General features: G+C 39.5%; 1 protein-coding gene across 3 annotated transcripts in view; it reads right to left on the reverse strand.

Moving 5' to 3' along the window:
* LOC124151451 (uncharacterized protein CXorf58-like) overlaps window positions 1-12418 on the reverse strand; it is a 122529-nt gene that overhangs the window by 41006 nt on the left and 69105 nt on the right. For all 3 annotated transcript variants that reach the window (XM_046523931.2, XM_046523932.2, XM_046523929.2), the window contains exon 5: window positions 8898-9009. In XM_046523931.2, the coding sequence (XP_046379887.1) occupies window positions 8898-9009 (112 nt within the window). The remainder of the gene's footprint in view (window positions 1-8897; window positions 9010-12418) is intronic.

The following is a 12418-nucleotide window of genomic DNA, read 5'->3' on the forward strand; positions in this document are numbered from 1 at the left end:
TCATCTCATTTGTGCTCCTGAAAATGGTGATGTGCAAATCAACAGATTGCTGCCTGATCCATTTGAGGAAGCACCAGTTACTATGACAACAACCAACAGATGCATCCCTCCTGATACCGAAAGGGACGTCCTCATTCACAAGTGATTCCAGAGTCACTAAACACAGCTGTGGTTTCTGACAAGGTTGTTCCAGAGTCACTAAACACAGCTGTGGTTTCTGACAAGGTTGTTCCAGAGTTACTAAACACAGCTGTGGTATCTGACAAGGTTGTTCCAGAGTCACTAAACACAGCTGTGGTTTCTGACAAGGTTGTTCCAGAGTCACTAAACGCAGCTGTGGTATCTGACAAGGTTGTTCCAGAGTCACTAAACACAGCTGTGGTTTCTGACAAGGTTGTTCCAGAGTCACTAAACACAGCTGTGGTATCTGACAAGGTTGTTCCAGACATTTTAAAATTTGCCAACCGGATATTTTCTTGAACGTATTTGCCGGACATTACAACCTAAATATAAAACCATAAATCCATTGCCACATGAACCAAAACATTCAATAGTTATCTATATTGAAACAATGTTTAATCTAAATGCCACTTACGTATATTGGAGATTTAATGTGCGCTTTCCGACTGCAAGCGTATGTCTGACACGAGCCCAGCCAGGCCATTTAATGTGTTTCCGAAAAGGGGAAAAGTGAGTTTGTGCAACCCAGGAGGGGGGCTTTAGGGGTTGCTTATATAGTAATTTTGAAATTTCGAGATTTGGAATGAATGCCAAGAAGGGATGGAGGACGATCTTAGGGAGCTGTGTGTGTTGGGTGGTTGTTAGATTAGGTAGTTTTGGTTTTAATATTTTATTTGGGGTTTAAATGCGACTAATCAGTCCTGTTTTAATTAGGTATTGCCCAAGGCTTTGAATTTTTCTAATTTATTTTGTGGATTTAGGATTGATTCTAGTGTAAGTGTGGTTTTAAGATTTAGGGTGGTCTGTAGTGTTGTTCGGTGTGTTTGGTAGTGTGTGCAGTGAATGAGTACGTGTTCTGGTGTTTCTTGTTGTTTGCAATGTGGGCAGTTTCCTGTTGTGTGTAGATTAGCTATTTTACGGTGATTATTTAGTTTGGTGTGGCCTGTTTGTAGTTTAGTAATTATTCTGTCAATTTTGGGGGATGGGTGTAGTATTTTCGGTTTAGTTAGGGTTTCTTTGAGTACTTTCCTAATTTCGCTATTTGAGTTTTGGTATATATTTTGCCATTTTTTGTTGATTTTTTGTTTAGTGACACTATTGATTTCTGATTTTGAGCTGGGTAAGTTTAAGCTTATTTCTGGGAGTTTAATGGATAATTTTGCTGCCTTATCTGCGGTTTTTTTTCCAAAGATTCCTACGTGGGCAGGGATCCAAATGAACTCTATTTGTTTACCTGCCTTAGTTAAGTTGTTGAACTTTTGAGTATTTGATTTATTAGTTTGGGGCGGTTTTTAGTGTTATATTTTTGAGGGCTTGTAGTCCACTGAGGGAGTCGGTTAGGATGAGGATTTTTTGGTGTTTTTTAGATTGCTGATAGTGTAGTGCTGAGGCCATGCCCATGAGTTTGGCCTTGAATATGCATTGGTTGTTTGGGAGTCGGTAAGATTGGGTGTTTTTGGTTGGTTGTGCGATGTGGACTCCGAAACCTGTGTGTTTTGAGATCGGATCTGAGGATCCGTCTGTGTATATGTGACACCAATTTGGCCAATTTTAGTGTATGTATGCTAGTGTGGTGGTTTTAGCGATGTTAGGATCGGTCTGTTTATTTAGTGTATCGGCTAGTGTTGTGTCTATTTTTGGTATTTTAAGTTTTGGAGTAAAGATATTGGATGATTTATTGTTATGTTTAAGATTATTTATTTTGTGTTTATTTAGGTAATTTGTTATTCTTTGGAAAATTGGAGTAAGTAGTGGATTTTTCCGGGCTAGGGCTTGGTTTCTAGGGCTAATATTGTTTTTTATTAAGTTTTCGATTAGAGAGTTTGATTGGAACGGGGCACAGAAGTTTAGGGTAAGTTATTCCCTACGTAGTTTAAGTGGCATTTCTCCTGTTAAGGCCTGGAGTGAGGTGGAGGAGGTGCCATGTTGAGTTCGTGTGATTAGTTTTAGGGCCTGATACTGGATTGAGTCTAGTTTTTTAATGAGAGAGTTGTTTAGGGTGTCGTAAATGGCACTGCAATAGTCTAGTTTGGATCTAATTAGTGATATATAGAGTGAGAGGAGGGTGTTTTTAGAGGCCCCCCAGTTGGAGCCGGTTAGGCATCTTAACGTGTTTAGGTCTTTGCTGCATCTGGTTACTAGGTTTTGGAGCACCTTTAGAATACAGTACCACAACTGCTCGTGAGGATGATCTCTGCCGTAGGTCACATGTCTCAAGACAAGCAACCAGTTTATGTGAGAATCCGTCGGACGTGAACTCGCGACCTTCGGATTGTTAGCCCGACAGCTAACCGACTGAGCTACGACCACACTGTGAAACAAAGTGCAAATTTACCTAGTCATGCCTACGACGTTACGGAACTGAACGAAAAGGGTCGAACAGGTGATGGACCCTTACGAAGGTTACGGGTAGGCATGGTGTCTCGTGACTTTAGTCTATCGACACTTACGAATGATCCCGATGCCATTTGGCACACTTGTCCCATTCCGTAATCTACAAGATACCGAGTGGCGAGGAATGATCCGATATGGCGCGAACTGAAAACGGCTCAAGGCGTCAGACGTCGAACTCGCGAGTACGCATGAATAATAATTCGTCGGGTGATTTTTGTGACAGAAAAGTGTGGTAGGGAACACTGTAAGGATGATGTGGATAATAGTAAGGAACGAGGGAGGAATAAGCATGACTAGTGACGACACAATGGTGAGTTCGCTTTTGTATCAGTACTGAAAAAAATGTAGCCGGTGAAAGTGGCTTGTGTGAATGTTCCAGGACAGTTTCCAGTTGCCAAAATAATCGACACAAAACCTTTTCATCCTTTTTACTCGACGTTTTTATGTGAAGAATTTTAGGAGCCGCCATATAATCTATAATAGCCACTAAACAAGTACCTAACCCTAATGATCGTAAGGGATGATTGATCGTAAAGGGAATCCAAGGGTTAGGGATAGACTTCGGATAATCTTAAAGCCACTAAACGGGTACCTAACCCTAATGATCATAAAGGGGTGATTTATCGTAAAGGGGATCCAAGGGCTAAGGATAGAGTTCGGGGTAACCTACCCTAACACTGGTGAGATTTGGATGTGTTCAGCGCCAATATAGTATCCCTAATAAACTACATTCTTGTGCATAATAATGAAAATTAATGAACCGAAAAAATAATATATGTATATTAGTTCCCATTTATGACCATTTTATCCACTTCAATTACGAGAAAAACGAAATAAAAAATATATAAAAAATAAAAGTGCTTTCGTAAACTAGCGCTTGCTCTAAAATGCGCTGCCGAAGGCTATAATTAGTAAACAAATACTCAAAACTCTCAACACCGCAGGGCGTATTCAATGACATTTCATGTAGAGATGATAGATCACTGGGAGGAGCTTATGCACACTCGATGACCCCTGACGTCACAGGGCATTGTTTCACTGGTGTGACTGGCAACAAAATACTACAAATTACTTCATAGGGTATGATCACGTGTTTGAAAAGTTTGTGGTACTGTATTCTAAACATAGGCCTAGGTTTTTAATGTGAGCATCCCAGGTGAGATGTTCATCGAAGATTAATCCTAAGAATTTGGTTTGTTTTTAAAATTTGATTGGTTTGTTGTTTAGTTGGAGGTTTAGGGAGGCGGGTTGCATATTTTTGTGTTTAAATACTATTCCTGTGGTTTTTTCTAAGTTTAGGGAAAAGCCCCATTTGTCAGCCCATTTTTGTATTTTATTTAGAGATTTTTGTAGTAAGTTTTGCGCCATTTTAATGCTTTTAGTGCGGATCCAGAGGGCTCCATCATCCGCGAATTTTGATGTGTTTACTTTGGGGGATAGTCCCTCGAATAGAACGTTTATCATTATATTGAAGAGTGTGGGGCTTAGGATGCTGCCCTAAATGCCATGTAAGCTATCACTTAAATTGTGGTGTCTAAGTGTCAGTGTAAACAAACCTTAAACCCTATTATCCAACTATAAAAATAATATCCTAAAATAACACCACTTGACTAGCTCTGTATTCAATGAGTCTAGACAGCGCCCTAATTATCTAGGACTTATCACCTAAAACAAAAGATGTCACGCACAACCTAGTTAGTGTCAAAGGATACACATCCAAATAGTTTTAAAACCTTACAACAACATTCACATAAATGGTAATCCCTAAAAATGGTTAACCAAACCTTGTTATGATTAGTCAACTTACCCCAACCAATGATATACCACATATACACGTAAGTTAGGATAAATATTGGTGCGGAACAAGTGTCTACAAACAGGTTAACCCAGTGGACCTCGAAGATAAAGAATGCATAATGAACATAGCTTAAAAAAATTCCCCTTCAGAACACCAAAAATAGGCAAACCCACAGTACCTTGGTGGTTCAAGAAAAATGCAAAAGCGCATTTAACAAAGCTTAACAAGACCACACATATCTAAATATAGCACATCAAAAACTGGAAAAAATTCTGCAAGGAAATAAACCATCACACAGATGCAAGAATAGTATGGCACAAAATACACGCAATCGGAGGCATTATACCAAAAAAAAAATCACCAAACATAAATAACTCAACAAACCATAAACAAAAAGCAAATAACCTAGCAAACCACTTCTCAGTCATTAGTAGCAATAGTAATTTCTCTGAGAAATTCCAAAACAATTAAAAAATGAAAATAAATTCACCAAATTGCACGAAGACAATAACCTGGAAATAAATCAACCATACGCAATAGAGGGACTACTCCATGTATTAAACAATCGCAAAAACGATCATCCCCTGGTCTGGACCAAACCTCATACCAAATAATTAAACAACTACCCACAAATATTCTGGAATCACTTCTTAAACTATACAATCTCATCTACCAAAACGTTCAGGTTCTGACTTCATGGAAAGTGGCCTTAGTCATCCCAATACCAAAGCCGGGCAGACGAGGCAAATTCCTACAGACCAATTTCCCTAACCTCACATTTATGTAAGTAGTATAGCTAATGATGGTTCTGGCTCACTTCCACTGGAGTCAGATTTATATACCTATACCACTACTTCAGATGGAATTTTTTATGTCAAAACGATGATGCGATTCAACAATCGTCATGAGATAAAGTTAAATTGGCTCTAGCTCACCACTACCTGGAGCCAATCAATGATACCACAGAGGGAATTTTTAGTACAAAAACGATGATGAGCCTAAACTAAATTGTAATGAAAATATTCTCTATTATTTTTACTCATACGTATACCATTATTTTTAACAAAGTGATATTCAACATTTTTACTAAGTTCTTCGTTCATTTTACTAGGAGACCAGGCTATATACTCTTCTTGGTAATTGGAAAGAAACAATTGATGACCGTATTTGGTTGGTTTGACATCACTGATATAATATATACCCTGTGGTAATTCTCTCCATTTGATAATTTTGTCCCTGCGCAAATAAATGCTTCGATAGCTTTTTCGAGTTCTTCCTTTGTTGGTTTGTAATTCTCCATTATTATATACTTATGTAAGCATTCGTTTAAATGAATGTATGATTTTTTATGCGGTATGATCTAATGATAGGAAGCAATCTATTTTTAATCTCAAACAAGTTCTTTGGTTTTGGCACGGAATAATTGACGCGCTTGCTGCCTCCCCTGTTCTATGAACTTTATTTTCTCGTCTTCGCTAATACCACTGGTCTTACGATAATTTGATCGAATCTCCTGCTTCATTGCGTTGTATTTGGTGAGTTCTGACAACTCTAAACGAAACTCCTCCTCGGATATCTTACAATCAGCCATTGCTGTTGAAATATGGTCCTCAATGCTGTTCAACTTTGCTTCGGCGAGTATCCGAATATTATCATGTTTTAATGCTTTCTTTTGCAACTTACGAGAAATAAATTTTATCGCTATTCCTGCCAGTCCAGAGACTACGGCGGCTATTTCCATGCCAAAGTACGATAGGCGTGGCGACTATAGTTGATAATAAACCAACACCGGCCACACCGAGTCCCATGCTAGCTGTTACAAGCACAGTGTCAACTCAGTCGAGAGCATTCACGGCTCTGTGATACTTTTTATACAATCCAAGTCTCAACTCCCTCTCCTTCTCTATTCGATGTTTTATGTCGCTTATTTGATGTAATCGAAATCCATCAACAGTATCCATCTTTTCAGATGCTTCATCGAGCGCCGGATATAAACCCATAACGTATATTATCATATCATATAATAGTCTTTAATTGATCTTGCTTCAATGTTTTGAGAGTATACATCAACCTTATTAAATGTATATTATACGGCATGAATATCTTAGTAAGAGAAATGCTGTCACTTTTAATAATTTGGACCCCCTCAAGGGTTGCAATTGGTGATGCTCCTACATAAATAATACTGCAACGTTGACGTTGATGTTTCTCGAGCCATTTAATCGATAGACCTGGTAATATTTCGAAGGCATCTACCGGTGCATCTCCAAACAAGACTTCAATAATAAGCGTAGAAAGATCAGGTATGGCATTCAAGTTCTGTTTTATGAAATTGAATTCAGTAACCAAATTTAAACTAACATTTGCCGGACGACTCAATAACATATGACCTGGGTTTTCTGGCAGGGGAGAGACTAACACACTTTTTCGTTTTGATGGGATATAAGCCCCGAGTACGATCCCACTATTTATTATCTTAGTTAAATTATGTGCCTTACCCATCATCACATACGGTTGGTTAATGGCGATATTAAGTAGCAACTCGATTTTTGCTTCGATCATAGTCCATTTATTATCATCGTTGCGAGTAAGATTGTATGAAGTGTTTTTATTGAGTCTACTAACGTTGACATCACTTAAATCTCCTAGATTAACTGGGAATGCAACTTCTTTCCGCTTGTATACATTAAAAGTGTGTAACGCGTATAACTTGCCATCGGTACCGGGTTTACCGAATCCTTCTGTGTCTCCGAGAGTGTCTCATTGTGGTGTGTTTTATGGAGAGCGAAAAAAGCGTGCAGGAAATACGGTTTTAATTAATTCGAGAGCCAAAAAATACTTTAAACATTATCACAAAAAGCATTCACATGCAGTGAAAAGTTCAGGACCCATGTTCCACAAAGTGATCTTAGCCTTCAGGTGATTGTAACTCCTATACTTTAACACCTGTGGTGATTGTAACTCCCATACTTTAACACCTGTGGTGATTGTAACTCCCATACTTTAACACCTGTGGTGATTGTAACTCCCATACTTTAACACCTGTGGTGATTGTAACTCCCATACTTTAACACCTGTGGTGATTGTAACTCCCATACTTTAACACCTAGGATGATTGTAACTCCCATACTTTAACACCTGTGGTGATTGTAACTCCCATACTTTAACACCTAGGATGATTGTAACTCCCATACTTTAACACCTAGGATGATTGTAACTCCCATACTTTAACACCTAGGATGATTGTAACTCCCATACTTTAACACCTGAGGTGGTTGTAACTCCCATACTTTAACACCTAGGATGATTGTAACTCCCATACTTTAACACCTGAGGTGGTTGTAACTCCCATACTTTAACACCTAAGGTGATGGTAACTCCTACTTCTTTTTTATAGGCTTATGTAAGTCGTAGCTCTAAGATCTCTTAGTGGTTCCTGAGAAAGAAAATTCTCAAAACAATTAAAGTTATTTTCAATTAAAATGATTTTATTTTTACTGGCCTGAAAAAATCTGAATACAATTGTGTTGCTACAAATCATAACCAGCTGATAACAATGTTTAAGATTTCTAGATTACTTAGAAGACTCTAAAAGACATGATGCTAGACATGCTTCTATAGTATGAGGCTCATCCCTTCTTCCAGATTGGTCCCTTCAGATGGATGGATGGACACATAACGGACAACATGACATACCATAACAAGACTGATTATAAAAGTTATGGAGTTATATTTTGGCTGGACTAACAAGTTTATGTATAGTCCAATCAAAATCGCGTAACGAAATCGACATCCGATTAGTGAACTGCTGTGCAGATTTTGGTCGATTGCAAGATTTGTAGAGCATGTGTACCTTCAACTGGGCATTAACAGATATTATTCAAATCGGTTCAATTTTTAATTAAGGTGCTCATGTGATCTGATGCACTTCACGAGGTAAGACCCGTTTTATTCCAATATAGATCATGATTATCAATCAGACTGGATGACGCTGCCATTATATTTGAAGCAAAAGCAAATGATATGAGAGGTGGAATCTGATTGGTCAATAGGAAGGAGATACAAGGGATGTAACTGTAATAGCCACTGTTGGGGCTATGATTGAGACCAAAAATTCCAGCCTAGATCGGCAAGGATGGAAACTGGAATTTTACAGTCAGTTCACTCCCTTACCTTGGGAAGAAGACAATGGATGGATGGACAGATAGACCAGATGATGAATATATCCCCCCAACATTATATGCCAGGGGAAAAAAAGCAAACATGCACCTCTCTTATAACTATTGGGTGTTTGGTTGAAGTTCATTATGAACATGGAATGAACTATCTGTGACTGTTGATATTTATGTGCCAAAGCCTTCATTGTGACAAACTGAACTATGCAGGATCATACTAAACACGAACAGTATGTAAGTTTAAACAGTCAGGTGACGCTTGGACTCTTCAACAAAAGCACTGCATTTCTGACCTGACAGACACAAGGAGCTGTATCTGAAAACATGTCTGAAACGTACTGTGCACCTACCTCAGATGCTGGTTTAATCATCTTCTTGCCACTTATGTACTTAATGCCCTTCCCATCTGTGTTGTAGAAAATCTTGAAGAAAATCATAGGAGGAAATTCACTTCCTCCAAACCTGAAAAGGTATATATATACATTTATATTACTATGTAGCAGACGACCCCATATTTAGGTGTTTGTAACACTACCTATAATCTAACTAACAATTAGCCGAGTAACAGGGAAATAAAGGATTATAAAAGCTGGTTTACAATTATTTCTAAATTGACAGTAGGCACACAAACAAGTAACATCAAGAGGGATGGGGTGAGTTGGCATGGGGTTTAACATCGTGCCCAAGATTATTGCCCTTATATAGCGATGTGTGTGTGTGTGAGTTTGTGTGTGTGTGTGTGAGTTTGTGTGCGTGTTTGTGTGTGTGTGTGTGTGTGAGAGTATGTGTGCATGTTTGTGCGTGTGTGTGCGTGTGTGTGTGTGTGTGTGTGTGTGTGTGTGTGTGTGTGTGTGTGTGTGTGTGTGAGAGTTTGTGTGCATGTTTGTGTGCGTGTGTGTGTGAGTTTGTGTGCATGTTTGTGTTTGTGTGCATCTGACAAATTCACAATGATCTGAAAATGCTCATTTCCTGATGATTGGAATAGTGTTGGTGTAAATGTAATCGCACTCATGTAGCCACAGGGCCACTGAAATGTCAAACGGCAGGACCACCCATTGGTTGTGGACCCCATTGAACTGGAACCTGGGAAACCTGCGGTTGTTGGGATGGAGAGGTACATGCAGGTAAGCATCCTGCAGGTCCAGACTGATCAGGAAATTGAGCGCATTGATCCTGGTCCTGAGCAGTCTCAAGTAGCATTTGTTGAACACGGTAAGATTGTGGATCATCCGCATCTTGCCTGAGTCCTTCTTGCGTACCAGGAAGATGGGAGAGTAGATGCCCGGTGTTAACGCTTAAACTGTACAGTGATCCCTCACTATTGTGCCCTTCGATAAAGCTCTATGTCGGTTACAGCTAGCGGTAATGCATGGCTCCCAAAATTTATGTACATTTTTAATACTCAAAGTTTTACACAGACATGAATGTATTGTTGTTCATACTGGCGGTCATTCCCTTTTGATTCGGATCAATTAACCGTACCAAACCGATTAATCTGGCTTCACATACGTTACTGTATATAAAGTGAATTTATCAGATCAAGTCCATTCCAACTTCAACATGAGGAAAGTGTACACAGCGCAAGAAAAGTTAGACGTAGTAAAGAAAGTAAAGTTAGAGATGGTGCTTCACAGGCCAGTGTGAGCCATGAGTCAGGAGTTCTTGCGGGGACCATCAAGGGTTGGATAAAGAACGAGGAAAACTTCAGTTCATCACCACCAAATGCCACAACAGCAAATGACTGCAGACAAAAGGTTCATGGAGCTGACAACAGTACTCTTGACAAGGCCTTGTTTGAGTGGTTCACTCAGTCAAGACATAAGGGCATTCCCCTTTCCGGTGAAATTCCCAAGGTCCAGGCCCAGAATCTGTCAAGACAGATAAACGGCAACTCCGAAACCTTCAAGGCAAGTGATGGCTGGTTATTGAGATTTCAGTGACGTCACAGGTTCAAATCCATCACTGTCAGCAGTGAGACTAAATCGGCAGATGTGGAATCAACTGCAGCATATCCAACCATACTTGGAGACATCATTGCCGCGGAAGACCTGCACGATGAGCAGATGCTGATGAGACGGGCCCGTACTATGGCATGCTCCTTGACAAGAATCTTATTGAGAAAAATGACCCCAAGCAGAGGACAGGTTTCAAGAAGGCCAAACAACGTGTTACAGTGCTCCTTGCTTGTAACCGGACCGGTAATCACAAGTTGAAGCCACTTGTGATAGGTACATCAAAGAACCCCCATGCCCTCCACCACGTTAACCAGTCTACTTTGCCAGTGAACTATACCAGTTTGAAGAATGCCTGGATGACTGACTACATTTTTAAAGACTGTTTTATTAAGAACTTCATCCCCACTGTAAGAGACTACCTCCGACAACATAAGCTAGAAGAAAAGGCAATCCTGTTGTTAGACAACTGCCCAGCCCATCAACCCGCCTCAATGTTGACATCACATGACGGCAAGATCAAGGCCATTCTCCTGCCGAAAACGACATCAATCATACAACCCCTAGATCAAGGAATCAATAACGCTTTCAAATCCCACAGCAAGAGATAACTGATCAACAACTTACTAGATTCTGAAATGTCACTGACCAAATACATAAAGTCCGTGACAATGAAAGATGTCATATTCACAACTCAATAGCCCTGGAAAAAAATTATAACGACGACAATAGAAAATTGCGGGGATATGCATTTGACGACTTCGATGGATTCACTGAAACTGTTATCACTGTCCCGAGAGTATGCCAGAGAAAATGCCCTCGACATCAATCCGACTTTGGGAGGTTGTCATCACATGTCACCCAATGTCAGAAAATAAATCTGATGATCAGGTGATCGAAGACGCTCAGTCAAGTGATGGTGAAGATGACGAAGAAGATGTTGACGAAGTTGCACAGCCTAAGAAGCGGTAAAGAGTTTGGAACTTTTTGTTGAGTATATTAAACAAAACCCTAAAAGATCGTTCAATTCCACAATGCTGTTCCAAGCAATGCTCCTCTTGGACATGATGAAGAAGGACGTTCTCAAATCAAAGAAACAACGCATAACTGGTTATTTCAAATGAGTAATTCTCCATTCAATTAATTCAAGCTAATTACAATCGTCATCTGACAATAGACGATTTAATAATCAAACAGTAATGCATGTACATGTACATCTTATTTTGTTATCCTTTCTGATAATGTTGCCGCCTTCTTTTGTATGAATGTGTATCTATTTTTGTATGAATGTGTATGAATACGTACATATAAGGCAATAAAATCTAGTGCTGGTCAAAACTCTCATTTGTTTCTTAAAATGTATCACGCCAAGGTCGGCGTTTTCCGTATGTTTAGCGAATAACAAGACCAATCAATGCCACTGAAACACTCTGTACTTGTGTAATGGAATGTGATTGGCTCTTTACTCATTGCGTCTGTTGCTATAATTATTGATCAATATTTTCATGAAAGTAGATTACTTTCACATTGAATGTGACAGTTAAAGCTTATAAATAATAACAAACGGAGAAAAAAAAAAGGTTATATATTTATTTTTACACTATGAACCATAAACAACTCCTATATCTTTTTTCATTGCGATGTGCGAGGCGAGGCGTAGATCATGAGGTTGGCTGAGCGCACTATTGTGTTGTTCATCCCCCTACGACCCCGCCTCGGTTAAATGGCTGATCGTCTATAATGCTCATCAATTATTTGGACCCCATAGATAGCGTTGTAGCGAGGGATCACTGTATCTATGTTGGACCCCAGTGGCTTATGTTGCTTCCTGGGGTAGAGCCAAGGTGGTAGAGCCGTGGTCAGCGAGGGTGTACAGCCAGGTAGCGCAGTATATATAGTACGAATGGGTCTGCCAAACC

This window comes from Haliotis rufescens, unplaced genomic scaffold (assembly GCF_023055435.1).
Source record: "Haliotis rufescens isolate VD_foot unplaced genomic scaffold, xgHalRufe1.0.p SCAF_9, whole genome shotgun sequence".
In the NCBI taxonomy this organism is placed as follows: Eukaryota; Metazoa; Mollusca; class Gastropoda; order Lepetellida; family Haliotidae; genus Haliotis; species Haliotis rufescens.